General features: G+C 44.9%; 1 protein-coding gene across 7 annotated transcripts in view; it reads left to right on the top strand.

Annotated features, from left to right (window-relative positions):
- Window positions 1–17606, top strand: part of BFAR (bifunctional apoptosis regulator) — a 34413-nt gene that overhangs the window by 14248 nt on the left and 2559 nt on the right. For 4 of the 7 annotated variants that reach the window (XM_007076858.3, XM_007076857.2, XM_042971304.1 and 1 more), the window contains exons 2-7: window positions 599–935; window positions 2483–2687; window positions 3754–3923; window positions 6818–6962; window positions 14803–14976; window positions 16910–17112. In XM_007076858.3, the coding sequence (XP_007076920.2) occupies window positions 673–935; window positions 2483–2687; window positions 3754–3923; window positions 6818–6962; window positions 14803–14976; window positions 16910–17112 (1160 nt within the window). In that variant the 5' untranslated portion in view covers window positions 599–672. Of the gene's footprint in view, window positions 1–598; window positions 936–2066; window positions 2185–2482; window positions 2688–3753; window positions 3924–6817; window positions 6963–14802; window positions 14977–16909; window positions 17113–17606 lie in introns of those variants that run through there. The other 3 variants (XM_042971306.1, XM_042971307.1, XM_042971308.1) reach the window with 2 other exon arrangements.

Here is a 17606-nt window from a genome sequence, read left to right as displayed (position 1 = left end):
GCCACCCAGGGACCCGCCCCCCTCCACCAAGAAGTTGGTTTATGTAAAATCATACACAAGAAAGGACTTTAAAAATGTAATTAAGAACACTGAGGCCAGAGGAATTACATTTTCCAAGTAAGTTAGTGAAAGAGAAGGATCTAGAATTCCCCACTGTCACCAAGTCCCCTGAACTTTCCACTGCATGATTTTGCTTCACCTAATTTTCAGAAGTATGACAGGGCAGAAAGAAATTCAGTAAGTTTATTTGGTTTCTGGAATGTGAATTTTTAGAAGTCAAATTGATCACATTTAAAAATGAGCTTTGATGGGGCCACCTGGGTGGCTCAGTCAGTTAAGCATCTGACTCTTGGTTTCAGCTCAGGTCATGATCTCATGGACATGGGATCAAGCCCCATGACTGTGCTCTGCGAGGTGCCTGGTTGGGACGCTCTCTCCCTCTTGCTCTCTGCCCCTCCCCCACTCATGCTCTCACTCCCTCTCAAAGTAAACAAAATTTAAAGAAAAACATTTATAAAAACCAGCTTTAACAGAACGGCAGTAATCTCAAACCCTTGTCCTAATTCTGTTGCCTTTTCTTTTTTTTTTTTTTTTCTAGATTTAATGATGCTTTGGAGCAGTTTTCTAAGTCTGAAATTTTCTGTGCTTGTGAACCCCAGGATTTTCTAAGAGATGGAGGGGCCTGCACAGAACGATCTGAACAAGATGACCCATGAGGAAGGTGACCCTCTCAAGAGCACCACCCCTCAGATTTCTGTTAGTGAATTTTCATGCCACTGCTGTTACGACATCCTGGTTAACCCCACCACCTTGAACTGCGGGCATAGCTTCTGCCGGCACTGCCTAGCTTTATGGTGGGCCTCTTCGAAGAAAACAGAGTGTCCAGAATGCAGAGAAAAATGGGAAGGTTTCCCCAAAGTCAATATTCTCCTCAGGTAACGCTCGGTCCATATCGGTAGCCCATACAGCTTGCGCACTATGCTTTGTCTTCATGGGAGCAGCCATGTTTGAGAAGGCCAGAGGCGCAGGGCCGACCCCCACGGTCATTCTAGATCTGCTGGCCTGGGAGTCGGGGGGCTCAAGGACCTGCAAAGCCAGACTTCCTTCCTCACAGGTGACCGTGATTTGTTTGTGTTTATTTATCATAGAGGAAAAAACAAATTGTGGTTATCAGACCATTGCTTGTAATGCTTTGTCCTATAACACTTTTTATCGATTTGTGTCCGCTGAGAACACCCTAGGTCTCATAGAGAAAATGGCGTCACTGCACAATTCTGTACAAATCGGTTTGCTGCTGATTTTCATAATCTTTGATAAACTGTTCCAGTTTTCACATCAGTAGAGATGGTCTCCCGTGTATAGCTTCACACAACAAATGGCAAGACCTTTCAGAGAGAGGGTTCCTTTCTGCTTGCATGCATATTGCACCTGTCATGTCTTCGAGCCTAAAGTCCTTGCTTTTCTTCTGTTGCCTTCCTGATGCCAACAGAGTACCAGAAAGTTCCCTGAAAATGTTAACCTAACATTCTCTTTTTCATGGGAGATACATTGACAAGCGCTTTGCTCTCACCTCTCAGCCTGGGGTACCTGCAGATTGATCTTAAATTGAAGGAAGGTTCTCTGATTATGTGTAATTGAAAACGAAGACAGCTCCACTTGTTTTCTGGAATTAATGTTGAATAACATCAGCAATACATAGATAACCTTCATTTGTTTATATTCTTTTTAAAAAATGAGAGTGCTTACTGATAAAGATCCCTTTGCCCTCTCCCTCCCCATCTTACAACGCGTCCTTCCTTTTCCCCAGAGTCATTTCAGTCATGCCTCTGTTGTGATTTCCTTCAGAATTTTAACGATACTTTTGTACCTATGTGTGTCAGCAGGAAATGCAAGTATTTCCTCACATCAGTGGTGTACTATCTATAAGGCTCCACAGTTTTGTTTTTTTAATTTTTTAATGTTTATTTATTTTTGAGAGACAGAGTGCATGCGGGGGAGAGGCAGAGAGAGAGACAGAGAACCCGAAGCAGGCTTCAGGCTCCAGGCTCCTAGCTGTCAGCACAGAGCCTGACGTGGGGCTCGAACCCACGAACCATGAGATCATGGCCTGAGCCGAAATCCGAGCCCTCAAGCGACTGAGCCGCCCTGGCGACCCCATCGTTTATTATTTCCGCTCAACAATATGTATGTCTTAAATTTATCCATCTCGATACAAATGATATCCAGTAAATTCATTTTTAAAACTTTGTAACATTCCATTGTGTGAATAGACCATAATTCGACTGTTTCTCTAACAGTGGACACATCGGTTGTTTACAGTCCTTTTTGGTGTTACCAACCGGGCCATAGTCAGTCTTGACCATTGTTCTAAAGTGCCTGTATGTTATTAAATATTGACTGTTAGTTTTATTTTAGCCTCTCAACATCCTAAGTGTATTTAGTCAAACAACTATCATGTGATTTTTCTTCCTATTCTTCATAGGGATGCCATTGAAAAATTATTTCCTGATGCCATTAGAATGCGATTTGAGGACATTCAGCAGAATAATGACATAATCCAGAGTCTTGCAGCCTTTCACAAATACGGGAGTGATCAGGCTCCTTTAGCTACCAACACAGGCCGAGTGAACGCACAGAGAGGTGGGGGATTCTTTTCCGGAGTGCTCACCGCTTTAACTGGTGTGGCAGTAAGTGTACCGCTGTGTTTCTCTGCCCCCTGACCCACTCCCAGTTTTCACTGACATCACTTCTGTGGAAATTGATAGCTTACCCGTATGTGGTCATTCACTGCACACATTTGACATCCGCTGGGTCGGATGATTCTTCAGGGAAGCTGTGTTCTCAAGTAGGCAGTGTCATATTCAGGGCCCAGTTCTTCTTAGCTTCGTTCCATTCATCCTCTTTCTCACCCCTGCAATAGTCACCGTGCTTATTCCCATCCCATTTGTCCATTTCTATTATTTTGGTTTTAATGTAAGCTCTGTCCCCAGCGTGGGGCTTGAACTCACAACCCCGAGATCAAGAGTCGCATGTTCTACCGACTGAGCCAGCCAGGTGCCCCAGTTATTCCCATTTTAGAGGTGAGGGAACAGATGCAGGAAGGTGTGAGAACTGGAATCCGAGACCGTGTCTACCTGGGTGGTTGAGTCTTGAGCATAGCCCTTTACTAACATCTCACACGGAGATTGTTTTATTCTTGGTTCCCTGGTACGAAAATTTATTATTATTATTTTAATGTTTATTTATTTTTGAGAGAGAAAGACACACACACACACACACACACACACACACACACACACACACAAACAGACTGAAGCAGGCTCCAGACTGAGCTGTCAGCACAGAGCCTGATGTGGGGCTCGAACCCATGGGCCACGAGATCATGGCCTGAGCTGAAGTCAGACACTTAACACCCGGGCGCCCCATGCTACACAAATTTAAAGGTTACAAATTTTCCAGTAGAAAAGGCACATGAGGCAGTTATGCTGGCCAGGATGTTGGGGCCCAGGGTGCTGCGCTCCCAGATGCTCTATGCCGAGTCCTGTTCCCATCTCTGTTCCCTCACGGCCCCACAACCAGCAGAGACAGGGGCCCACCTGGAGTTCTCCTCCGCAACTCTCGGTGCCAGTGGTTCCTTGTACCGACTCGGCATCATTCCCGCCAAACTCAGCCTTCCCTTCCCTGCCCCACACTCGTGAGAAGCTGGCTTCTCTGACCTTTCTGTGTCTTAAGGCCTCTGTCCCTTGTCCCCAGGTGGTCCTCCTCGTGTATCACTGGAGCAGCAGGGAATCTGAGCACGACCTCCTGGTCCACAAGGCTGTGACCAAATGGACAGCAGAAGAAGTGGTCCTCTGGCTGGAGCAGCTGGGCCCTTGGGCCTCTCTCTACAGAGACCGGTTTTTATCTGAAAGAGTGAATGGAAGGTGAGACGCTGGCTCTTCTGACGTGTCATTGACCTTTTTGTAAGCTGCTTTACTGAGTCATAACCCACATACTATGAAATTCACCCATTGAAAGTGTCCAATCCATGTTGTTTAATGTATCCACAGACGTGCAGCCATCACCACAGTCTAGTGTTAGGACATTTTCATCACCCCAAAAAGAAAGCTCTTACCCTCCCCGCTTTGGTCCTCATGCCCCCTCCCTCATCCCCAGGCGACCACCATTCTCCTTTCTGGCTCCGTGGATTTGCCTGTTAGAGTAATCCCTGTAAACGGAATCCTTTAGCGTCTGGCTTTTTCACCTTGCAGAGCATTTTCAAGGTTTATCCAAGTTGTCACGTGGGTCAGTGCTTCCTTCGTCCTTTTTTTTTAGTGTTTATTTATTTTTGAGACAGAGAGAGAGAGACCAAGCGAGAGAGGGGCAGAGAGAGAAGGAGACACAGAATCCGAAGCAGGCTCCAGGCTCTGAGCTATCAGCACAGAGCCTTACGTGGGGCTCAAACCCACGAACTTCAGGATCATGACCTGAGCCAAAGTCAGTCACTTAACTGACTGAGCCACCCAGGCACCCCTAATGCTTCCTTCATCTTTATGGCTGAGCAGTATTCCCACTTGTGGCTACGCTGCCCTTGAGTACCCATCCTTCAGTTGTTCAGGTTGCTCCGTTTGGGGGCTCTCACGAACACAGGTGTTCTGATCCTTTGCATGTGGGTTTTTGTGTAACCCTGTGCTTCTGAGGGCCCGTGCATGTCTGCCCGAGTGCCATTGCTGGGCCTGAAGTCACCTTCTGTGTTTCCCTTCTTGAGGAGCTGTCACACCGCTCCCCAGAGCAGCCGAACCATTTTATGTGACTGGCATTTTGTGTGTTGCTTCTGAATTAGAAAAGAACCATGTATTTTTTAGTTATTTTAAAATAACATAGAACTGTAGGATATGGAAGTGAAATACCCTCATAATACTACTCTTCAGAGAAAACCACTGTTAGCATGTTTCTGGACATCTTTCTGGATTTTCTTCCACGTTTATACAGAGATACACGTAAGTGTATATTATTTGTTTAAACTAGAAATACAACTGCATTAAACATCTGTGATTATAGGTACATATACGTATGCATATGTACGTACGTATGTGTGTGTACTAGAGTCTCTTTAGTTGATCTCACCAAGGTACGTCTGGGCTGTTTCCTTTTTCCTGTCCCAGGCAATTCCAAGCAATGTTGTAGCAAATGCCCTGATACACGGAATTCCAGGATGGAATTGCCAGGCTGTGGGCAGGCCTGCCTCTGCCCATCAGCATGTCCCCATGCCCCCTTCCAGAACACTGTCCATCTTTCTTGGGCTCTTTCCTTCCTTGGAGGGACTGTGTAGGGAGAGTATAGTGTGCCACGCAGTGCTGAGAACGGCCACTCCTGCTAATCTGCTTGTTCCAGATGCGCCATCCAGGCCGCCTGCCTGCCCACCTCACACCCCAGTCACACTTTCCCCCTGAACTGAACTTTCAACTCTTAACTCTCCTTTGGGAAAGCTACACGCTCCCAGTTGAGTTGTCTGCTTTTTGTAAGAATTGGCGCCTCCCCCAAATTGTGGTTGAAAACATTTTTGTTGGGGCGCCTGGATGGCTCAGTCGGTTAAGCGTCCCGACTTCGGCTCAGGTCATGATCTCTCGGTCTGTGAGTTCGAGCCCCGCGTCGGGCTCTGTGCTGACAGCTCAGAGCCTGGAGCCTGTTTCAGATTCTGTGTCTCCCTCTCTCTGACCCTCCCCTGTTCATGTTCTGTCTCTCCCTGTCTCAAAAATAAATAAAACATCAAAAAAAAAAAAATTTTCTTGTCTACCTGGCTAATACATCTTTGCCTCATTGCCTTCCTTCCTGAAGATGGATTCCTAGAACTGGAATTTCCACGTCAAAGGAAATAAGCCTTTATAACTTTGATCAATGTTCCAAATCACCCACGAGAGGACATCAGTTTACATCCCTCCCCCAGTGGTTGTGTGCCTGCTGGGTCTCCGCTTGCTGGTGCACAGGGGTGGTTTTAACAATTGGTTCTTGTGGAGGCGGAGTCATATTTTCCAATGGAAGGGACCAGATAAGGGATCTACAAATATTTTTATTACATTACGACCCCAAAACAGCTACTTTTTTTTTTTTCTATTTATTTACTTATTTATTTAGAGACAGCATGATCTGGAGACAGACAGAGAGAGGGGGAGAGAGGGAGAATCCCAGGCAGTCTCTGCACCATCAGCACAGAGCCCGACACCGGGCCTGAACTCATGAAATGTGAGATTGTGCCCTGAGCCAAAACCAAGAGTCGGACATTTGGCCGACTGAGCCACTCAGGCGCACCCCCACCCCCACCCCAGAACAGCTCCTGTTCGAGTCATCACATTTTATTGGATTTCTTTCCAATTTTTTTCTATATGTTACAGAAATATATTATAATTTTATATAGAATATTATATTCTGTGTAAAATATATACTACATTTTTCTTTGCAAAACAGAGTACCCTGGGAGAACTCAGCTGCTTAGCTGAAAGATCAGAAGTTAGGAGCAAAACAGACCGGGGTGCGCCTCGGCCGAGCCACTCTATTCCTCCAAACCATTTTGTCATGCACGTAATGCTCATAATTCCACATACTCTGCAGAATTGTTAAACAGATTGGTGACGGTTTGTGGAAGTACTTTCAGAGAGTCACTAACAATTAACAAGCATTCAGTAGTTTGCTGTTATTACTGTTACTTCATATACCAAGTATCTTGCCTTACCGGAAGCCCGGAGTGTTTGTGTTGATAGGATGGAACCCTGGGTGTGAACAGTTGGCTTCAGGTGTATAATCTCACAAGAAATCTACTGCCCCCCCCTCCCCCCCACAGGTTGCTTTTAACTCTGACAGAGGAAGAATTTTCAAGGGCACCATATAACATAGAAAACAGCAGCCACAGAAGAGCCATCCTCCTGGAACTGGAGCGTGTCAAAGCACTGGGGGTGAAGCCCCCCCAGAATCTCTGGGAATATAAGGTGAGCTCTTGGCTTATTTATTTTTAATTGAAAAAAGTAGAGAGAACGGCCCGTCCGTCATCTCCATGCCCGCTGCTTAGGAAAACATCGCAGACACAACTGAAGCCCCCGGCTCCCCACCCTCCCTAGCGGAACCATGCTCCCGCAGCTGAGCCAGGCGCCCTTACTGGGCGCAGTTCCCTCCTTGGACTACGGGTCTGTGCACGCAGGCGCTAGGAGCCCTCAGCCTGAACGTGAGAGGCATGAACTGAGCATGTCCTTCTGCAAGTAGCTTTGACCTCTCTGGCTCCAGTTCACGCATTTTCTCTTTTGAGCGTATCTTAGTTCGTGCATTTTCCTGTCCGTGCACACGGAGGTTGTTGCCCTTAGAAACAGTGCCGCTGTGGAAATTCTTGGGGAGTTCTTATGCTTTATGGTTATATACTGAAGCAGGGGATTAGCAGTTCACAGGTAATAGGCATCTTCAGCTTTATGAGGTATTGGTAAATTATTCTTCACTCTGACTGCACCAGCTGATTTCTCCTTCACGAAGATTTAGCAAATGCTGTGCTGTAAAATGAATATTTTTTTAATTATAAGATACCTGGAATGTGCCGACATGGCAAATTTCTGCATTTGCATGGAGAAAAGTAATTACACATAACCAATAAGTTTACGGGAGAAAACGCTCACTCATAATTAAAGACGTGTAAACTGAAACAACCAGATGGCATCGTTTTCACCCATGTTACTGTCAAGGATGAGAGAGCATCACGATATGAAGAAAAAGACACTCGTGGGTGTGGTGGGTGCTAAATTGGCGCAGTCTCCTTGGAGAGCAGTTGGTCAATAAGTGTTCAAATTCAAACCGCACCTGCCCTGTGATCTGCCGTTTCACTTCTTTGCACCTGGAACACAGGCAGCATGGTGGGGGGTGGGGGGGCGGTCAAGGTGAAGAGCAGGGCTAGGCGCCTGCCTGGGCTGCTCGCTGGGCTTCTCCAGGACACGCTGGCTGTGGGACACCAGCGGGCACCCGGGCCTCGTGTGCCCATCTCCTCCTCGGTAAATGACTTCACAGAGTGACAGTCGCAGTGAGAGCTGAACTTTGAGCCCCAAAACGTCATTAAACAAGACGCTCACTGCAGCGTCGTTGGTAATAGCAGCACAAAGAAACCAAGCGAAGTGCCTGTCATCAGGACAGGTTCCGTAAATTGGGCCCGCCCAACCGTGGATCCACTGCAGAAGGTGGTGATGCTGGTGTGCTACTAAGGAACGATGCCCACGTTGTATTGTTAACTGAAAGTAGGGAAAAGCACATTGGAAAATTCACAGGTGGACGTATCTGTATGTTGTCATATGCACAGAATGTGTCGGAAGGATACGCAGACTGTCACAGTATTTTCCTCTACGGATTGAGACTTGGATGGAAGAGAGAATTTTATGTGTCACTTAACACATTTCTGTGCCATTTGGAAAACATTGTGTTTACTATGTACACGTATTATCTTAAAACCAAAAAAACCATTAGTTTCAGAAATTTTGACGAATGGGCTTAGAGGTCCTTAGGTAGAAGGTTTGTTGTTTTTTGTGTTATCGCTGTTATTTGTTTAATTTTGGAAAATCCCTGCTTTTATCATAAATTACCCATTTTGTTTATGCAGTAAACTCTGGGCTTTTTGTAGCCAATATTAGCCCTCTGGTAGGTTTTTAGTGTCTGGCAGAACATTCGTGGGTCACACATCCAGTGATGACCCTCTATTTAAAAAACATAAAAGTAATCTTAGCATTAAGCAGAGCGAATGGGCACGTGATTCCGCACCCAGTGTGAAAGCAGGCAGAATCTTATGAGTGGGCTCCTTTGGCTCTTCTGTGCCACCAGCCCCTCCCTGAGGGTGGCCGTTTGACAATTAGGCAACTAGCCAAAAGGCCTCGAGGTGTGTGATAAGATTCCTCCAACCCTAGTGCCTGGTGCAATTCCTGTTCTCATTAGACGGGAAAGAGACGGCTCCCCATTGAAGTGCCTCCCGGTAACCACCTTACTGGGCGGTTGGTTTTCCTCCTTATCTGATAGGAAATAGCCAAGCACTCACCGCCTCAGCACCCACGCTGACGCCAGACCTACAAATCCATAACCTGGTCTTCTCCCTTTCTCTTGTACTAACCGTGATGTGGTTGCACACACGCAGACTTTATATCTGGGAACGGTGCTCCGGGAGAGCTTGCACATTCAGCAAGAGCAGGATTGCCCCCAGGGTGATGATAGGCGTGGAATCCACAAGTCTTCCGTAATACAGGAGTTGCGGCCCCCTCTAAAAGACCACAGTACATAAACAGATTTAGAGTCTATCTGTGGTATTAACATTTCATGGGGGCAGGATTACGGGGGAAAAAAAAAGTTTTTAACAGATTTCTTAAGGGCTGATTAAAAAAAAAAAAAAACAAGTTGGGAAACACTTTTGATAAAGAACTACCCCCATTTCTATTTCTCATCTAAGTTAGGAGGCAAAGATAGCTTTAGAAGTTAGGTTTTTGAAGGGGACACCTGGGTGGCTCAGTCAGTGAAGCGCCTGACTTCAGCTCAGGTCGTAATCTCACTGTTCTTGAGTTCGAGCCCCACGTCGGGCTCTGTGTTGACAGCTCATGGCCTGGAGTCTTTTTCAGATTCTGTGTCTCTCTCTCTCTGCCCCGCCCCCACTTATGTGCGCATGCGTGCTCTCTCTCTCTCTCTGTCGCAAAAATAAACATTAAAAATTTTCTTAAGTTACATATATATTTTTTTTTAATTTCAAACACGCACGAAAACAGGATAAGAGTACAAAACTACCATGTACCCTTACCAGCTATAACAACTTACGGCCATGTTCATTTCAGTGATAACCTCCACCTCCCACCCCTGACTATTTTGAAAATCTAAGATGTCTTATTTTCCCATAGGTAAATATTTCATTGGGAATCTCTAAAAAGTAAAGACTCTTTTAAAAACAAAAGTGAATTCTCTGATGTCAGGTAACTTGTCGGTATTCAAATAGACCACATCTTTTCTTCTTCCAGTTGACGTGTTCCAAACAAGGTCTGCATTTGGTTATTATGTGTCTTAAGTCTCTTTTACTGTCTGGATTCCCCCTCCCTTTTTTTGTCACCCTGCATTTATTTGTTGAAGAAACCAGGTCATTTTGTCCCGTAGTTTGCCCACATCTTAAATTTTGCTCATTGTCCCTCTGCGGTGTCCCCTGACAGGCTCCTCTGTCACCAGACACGTAATGTGTCCTGTACATCCCATAATTCAGTAGGGAAATCTAGAGGCTTGCATTGGTTTAGGTATTTTGACAAGACTGTTTTATAGCTGGTGGCATCTTCTCCCATTAGGAGGCTCAGCATGGCTAATTGTCTCTCTCTCTGATGGTAGCAGCCACCGTGATCGTTCATCATTTGCCTGCAAAATGGTGATTCTGTAATTCTCTCACTTCTTCATGTGTTAGCTAAGTACGTCTAAAAAAATTAAATTAAATTAAATTTTTAAAAAAAGGAAAATTTCACTCAGCAACCATTTTGATTACCCTAAGCACAGTTTATACAGAAAGGTCAGTTAAATGCTCGATTCTTTCCCTTTATTTACCAGTTTCATAATAATGATTTGGTTCTCTGTTACCTAGATAGGTAACCAGTTTCTTTCTTTAGGATCATTATTAACTAAGGATTTTAACATTCTTGATATGTTTGAATACCTTTCAGTAATTACTCTAATTGATGCTCAGATTGTCCCATCTTTTTGGAGTATAAGTCTCCTCAAATTATTTTCAGTTCTTTTTAAGATTTATTGTTTTAGCGTTTGTTTGTTTTTTGAGAGAGAGAGAGCAAGCGAGCGCACAACAAGGGAGCAGCAGAGAGAAAGGGACAGAGGATCTGAAACAGGCTCTGTGCTGAGAGCAGAGAGCCCAGTGCAGGGCTCGAACTCATGCCCCACGAGATGGTGACCTAAGCCGAAGACAGATGCTTAACCGACTGAGCCACCCAGATGCCCCTGAGCTTTATTTTGAGAGAGAGAGAGAGAGTAGGGGGATGGGGTGGGGAGTGGGGGTGGGGAGAGAGAGAGAGAAAGAGAGAGAAAGAATTCCAGACAGGCTCCACACTCAGTGTGGAGCCCCACGCAGGGCTCGATCCCACGTGGGGATCAATCCCACGACCCTGAGATTGTGACCTGAGCTGAAATCAGGGGTTGACGCTCAACTGACTGAGCCACCCAGGCACCCCTTGAGTCTATTTTTAAAATTTAACATTTGAATTGAGGTATAATGTACTTGCCCATGAGTCCTTTTGACATGACCTCAAAAGTCTGATACTTTTTATTTTTAAGTTTTTATTTAAATTCCAGTTAACATACAGTGTAATATTAGTTTCAGGAGTACAATACTTGTGATTCAACATCTCCATACAATACTTGATACTCATGATAAGTACGCTCCTTAGTCCTCGTCACCTATTTCACGCACACACACAGACGTGCACACACACACACACCCGTAACCATCAGTTTGTTCTCTACAGTTAAGAGTCTGTTTCGTAGTTTGCATCTCTCTCCCTACCCCCATTTGCTCGGTTGGTTTTTTCCCTTCAGTATGAGTGAAATCATACGGCATTTTGTCTTTCTCTGACTGACTTGTTCGTTCAGCATAACACTCTCTAGTTCCATTTACGTCATTGCAAATGGCAAGATTTCATTCTTTTTTACAGCTAAGTGTTATTCCATTGTATCTACGCATCACATCTTCTTTATCCATTCATCAATCAGTGGACACTTAGGTTGTTTCCATAATTTGGCTATTGTAGGTCATGCTGCTATAAGCATTGGGGTGCAGGTATCCCTTCAAATTAGTATTTTTGTATTCTTTGGGTAAATACCTAGTAGTGCAATTGCTGGATTGTAGGTTGGGTAGTTCTGTTTTTAAGGAACTTTTCTTTTTGAGGAACCTCCATACTATTTTCCAGAGTGGCTGCCCCAGTTTGCATTCCCACCAGCAGTGCGAGAGGGTTGCTTTTTCTCCACATCCTTGTCAACACCTGTTGCTCCCTGTGTTGTTGGGTTAGCCATTCTGACAGGTGTGAGGTGGTATCTCATTGTCGTTTTGATTTACATGTTCCTGATGATGAATGATGTTGAGCATCTTTTCATGGGTGTGTTGGCCATCTGTATTTCTTCTTTGGAAAATGTCTGTTCAAGACTTCTGCCCAATTTTTAATTGGATTGTTTTTTGCATCTTGAGGGTTTTTTTGTTTTTGTTTTTGTCTTCTGTGTTTTGTTTGTTTTCAGAGTGAGCTAGCATATCAGCAGGGGGAGCGGCAGAGGAGGAGAGAGAGTCTTAACCAGGCTCCACACCCAGCACAGGGCCCACTGACTGAGAGGTCATGACCTGAGCCGAAATCAAGAGTCAGACATTTAACCACCTGAGCCACCCATGTGCCCCTGGGTGTTGAGTTTTATAAGTTTTTTATACACTTTGGATACTAACCCCTTATCAGATATGTCATTTGCAAATATCTTCCCCCATTCTATAGGCTGCCTTTTAGTTTTGTTGATGGTTTCGTTCACTATGCAGAAGCTTTTTATTTTGATGTACTCCCAATAGTTCATTTTTTATTTTGTTTCCCGTGCCTCAGGAGACATATCTAGAAAAAGGTGCTATGGCTGATGTCAGAGAAGTTACTGTCGGTGTTCTCTTCTAGGATTTTTATGGCTTCGGGTCTCACATTTAGGTCTTGAGTCCATTTTGAATTTATTTTTGTGTATGGTGTAAGAAAGTGGTCCATTTTCATTCTTTTGCGTGTTGCTATCCAGATACTTTCTTTCCTTATGTAACGGGATGTTCAAGTTATTCTTGTACCTTTTCTATCCCAGACCTGAAATCAGCCATTTCATAGGTTGGGCCTTTTTAAAAAACCTTTTTGCTATAGAATTTCAGGTGCATGCAGAAATAGAAGAGTATACACCTGTCCAGCTTCAGTGAGTATTGACTAGTGGCCATTCGTATTTTTACACACCCCTCCACCCACTCTTACACACCTCACACACCCACAATGCATGGGATTATATTAAAGCATAGCCAAGCGTCATATTATTTCACCCTGAAATACTTGAGTGTGAATCTCTGAAGAGAAGGACTCTTTTCTTAACATTTAACAGTAAGCCATTAATAGCATCAAATAAGTTGAATGTGTTTTAACAGTTTCATTGAGCTGCAGTTAACATACACATATTTCAAATGTATAATTTGATAAGTTTCTTTAAATTCCAGTATAATTAAAGTACATTGTTATGTTAGCTTCAGTGATCGTGATTCAACGATTCTGTGCATTACTCGGGACTCATCAAGATAAGTGTACTCTTTAATCCCCATCCTGCTTCACACACCCCCCCACCCACCCCCCGCCTCTGGTCACCATTAGTTTGTTCTCTGCAGTTAGGAGTCTGGGTTCTTTGTCTCTTTTTTTCTTCGTTTGTTTGTTTTGTTTCTTAAATTCCGCATATGAGTGAGATCATTGGTATTTGTCTTTCTCTGTGTGACTTAATTTCACTTAACATAATACCCTGGAGGTCCATCATATTGTTGCAAATGGCAAAATCTAATTCTTTTTTATGGCTGAGTAATATTCCATGGTGTGTATATACACCACATCATCTTTCCGCATTCAGCAATTTGGTAAGTTTGGACATATTGCACACATCTGTGAAATCATCACCACAATCAAGCTAATGAACATACTCATCTGTCCCCAAAGCCACCTCCTGCCCCTCTGTGAGCCCTGCTCCCCACCCCTCCCCATCAAATCAAGTACGTGGTGCTAATGTGGAAAACTGGTTCCATTTTCTCTTTCTCTTGAGCATCTTGTTATGTGCTTATTTTATTGTATCTTCCTTGGTGAAGTGGCCATTCATATCTTTTGGCCATTTTATTTGATGCTTAGTAGCACCAAGTAAACAGAATCGTCTGAAGTTACTTTTACAATCAGGAAAAACATAAATACACATTCTTTGTAGCAAAATTGACCAAAGTGATGAAAATGAAAATAAGTGGCCTATAATCCCACCTGAGAGCCAGACACGGTTAACGTTGCATTTTGCTCTGTCTTCTTCTTAGCCAATTTTTTTGTGCGTAGTTTAATTGTGCTTTTGTTTATGTATTCATTCCACAAATCTTTATATCTGGTGTGAGCCAGGTGCTGCTCTAGGAAGGGTCACGAAAGAGGCCTGGTTTGTATGGGGCTGACACCGCAGAGATCGGATTGCCACATGTCTTGGAATCCTTTTTTCACCTAACACTGTAACAAGAGCATCATCCCAAAATGCCCATATTCACTTTTCAATGGGCTGCATGAACTCTGTGCTGAACATCCACTGTAATTTCATTACTTAGGTCTCAGATTTCACTTTTTCTCTCTTACAGTGTAGCACGAAACATTTTGTGCATAAAGCCTTCTGTATTTCTGATTTCCTTTTAAGTGGTGCCCACTAATACATTAGTTAAATTGAACATTTTGAAGATTCTTTGATACATTTTACAAAATTGTTTTCCAAAAAAGTTGGATTTTACTAGCAGCGCCTAGGAGTGTATGTCTCCGCACCCCCCTACCTCCCCCCCACACACACACCAAAGCCATGGAGAAGGATTGGGTCTTTATTAAATAGAGCCCGACAGATTGATTCCTTGGCCTCTTCTTGCCACCCATTCATTCATCCATTCATTCACTGTGCAAACCACACACAGAAAAGCTGAAGGCAAAGGGCGTGAGACTGTGGAGGGAGCATGGGTGGGGAGCTGGCTGCCGTGGTTGTGATGTGACCCCATGCTCGCCTTGTCCTCTGCAGGCGGTGAACCCAGGCAGGTCCCTGTTCCTGCTGTATGCCCTTAAGAGCTCCCCGAGACTTGGTCTGCTATACCTCTACCTATTTGACTACACAGACACCTTCCTGCCCTTCATCCACACCATCTGCCCCCTGCAGGAAGACAATTCTGGGGAGGACATCATCACCAAGCTTCTGGTAGGTCTGCACAGTGCCTTGAATGGCACTCCTCAGTGCGGTATGGAATTGGAGACGGGGCTGTAGCTGTCACAGAAGAGCCAACGACGCCCAGCCTTCATTTGTTTTTTGCAAGGAGAACCCCTCCAAAAGAAAATCAAGCAGAACTTCCCCACTCCCAGAAGCCTGTTTTATTTCCTGCATTGCGTAACAAGAAGGCTACCCTCTGGATTTGAAATATTTACGGGGGGGGAGAAACCGGCATCGCTTTTGTTACAAAAGAAGATAGAATAGGTTCAGATTGCCTGAGGGTTAAATTTACGGACCTTCCAGCTTGGTGGTCTGTCTCGAAGAGGATCCCCGAAGGATGATCATTTGTCCCACTGCAAGGGAGGGTTAGCATCCATCCTGGGGCCTCAGAAAAGTAAGCCATTGTCCAGCTCACTGGTGGGAGTGGTCACCTCAGCTGACCATAGGCCCCTGGCAGAGATAGGTACCCACGTTGGCTTTTGTGTCTTCAGAATTGTTGGTGGATCCCACTTACACAGGGCTGTCTCTGTGTCTGCTTGGTCATTGCAGGGTACTGTCCTTTGCATTGCTGCTCTTGGGGCAGTCCCTCTGATCTATTGAAATTAAAAGTCACACGGATGTAGGAATCATCGTGTATGATCCACACCCATAAATGTTAAAATAATTTCTAGGGGTGCCTGGGTGGCTCCCTCGGTTAAGCATCCCACTCTTCATTTCGGCTCAGGTCACGATCTTGGCGGTTCATGAGACCAAGCCCCGTGTCGGGCTCTGCACTGACCACATGGAGCCTGCTTGGAATTCTCTCTCTCCCCCTCTTTCTGCCCCTCCCCAGCTCACACGTGCACACACCACGTTTTCTCTCAAATAAATAAAAAAAAAACCTACGAATTTCTAAATCTCCAAAAACCCTTTTTAAAATACTAAAGTCAGGTATCTGCCTGACTTGAGCCTTGGATGTAGTTGAAAGCCTGCTAATTAGCCCTTAGGCACAGTGTTTGTCTAATTACCCAGTTTCCTGCTATTACCTGCCCTCTCTGGACTGGGAGAACAGAGACCCCGCCTCTTACCTTTCCGTTTTCACAAGCCTCAACAACCCCTGTGCTCATGAGGCTCACTTTCTTCTTGGGATACTTAGTATGTGCTCCATAGTGCACAGTCCTGCTACACTTCCGTAAGCCTTCTGGATGCCTCGATGAGCTATTTAAATGCTCTGGTTTATTATCTGCTAATAACTGTAGTGAGTTTTTTATTTTCCCCAAAATTACTTTCTCAAAGTGTATGTTTAATTTTCCCATGATCTGTTATCCTACCACAGCAAAGATGTTGAATTTAGGAAACCGTTTGAGCTACCCATGCAGTGATGAAGAAATTTTAAAACTGGTTAATTTCCATTCATTGCAACGTCGTTATTTATTTTTTTTATTTTATTTTTTAATGTTTATTTACTTTTGAGAGAGAGAGAGAGACAGAGACAGAGGTGCGAGTGGGGGAGGGGCAGAGAGGGAGACACAGAATCAGAAGCAGGCTTCAGGCTCCGAGCTGTCAGCACAGAGCCCGACGCAGGATTCGAACTCAAGAACCATGAGATCGTGACCTGAGCTGAAGTCGGATGCTCCACTGACTGAGCTACCCTGGCGCCCCTGCACCCTCATTATTTATAACTCAGGCTTCAGAGTTTACTTGTACTTCTGAGCTTCCACAATTCCATAACCAGCGTCTCTGTTCAGCTTCCTCAGTAACATTTATCCAGTATAAGATTCTTAAAAGGTGAGTTGATGGGTGGAAAATTTCGTGTTACGTTGTCGGCTATCTGTGTGTTTTAGTAAATGTAAAGTTCACCGTGATGACTACAGTATAATCCACAAGAGTCAATCCTAATGATTTTTTGTGTCCACCTTTTGCTTACTTTTATGTTATTCTAAAGGATCTAAGAGAGCCCACCTGGAAGCAATGGAGAGAATTCCTTGTCAAATACTCCTTCCTTCCATACCAGCTGATTGCCGAATTTGCCTGGGACTGGCTGGAGGTCCATTACTGGACATCACGTTTTCTCATCGTCAATGCCATGTTACTCTCGGTTCTGGAATTATTCTCCTTTTGGAGGATCTGGTCACGAAGTGAACTGAAGTAAGTGTGTGTTTACAGCGGACGTGGCAGGAGCAGCAGGCGCTTCTGAGAAAGCGGCCCCAGGCAGTACGAGAGTCCTCCTGATTACGCAGACGGGAAAACACCCCTTGCCCTGGTTTGGAGACGTGGCTTAAGCAGCAGATGGGAAAATTTCCTCGTGTCTGGAGGTGGCGGGGGGGGGGGGGGGGGGGGGGGGGGGGGGGGGCGGGGGTTTGGACAAGTGCGTCTCCATTTATCTTCTCCCCGTGTAAGAACATACTCTGTCATTCCCGGGGGTGGGGGTGTGCGTGAAGGGTTTGATGAGGGAATACGTAAGTGAGGAGAAGAGGGTGCTTTATGGAAAGGGGCAGTAGGGTAGAGCAGAAGGAGATCTGGTGAGGAATTCTGTAGGCATGAGTTCTAATCCTGCTGTGCCGTCAGCTGGGACACTAATAACTTCTCTAGATTAATGCATAAAATGAGAGAGTTGGGCCGGGACTCTTGGTTGCAAGTGC

Source organism: Panthera tigris, chromosome E3, assembly GCF_018350195.1.
Source record: "Panthera tigris isolate Pti1 chromosome E3, P.tigris_Pti1_mat1.1, whole genome shotgun sequence".
In the NCBI taxonomy this organism is placed as follows: Eukaryota; Metazoa; Chordata; class Mammalia; order Carnivora; family Felidae; genus Panthera; species Panthera tigris.
The sequence above is the reverse complement of the archived record's forward strand: the minus strand, read 5'-3'. Positions and strand labels throughout refer to the sequence as shown.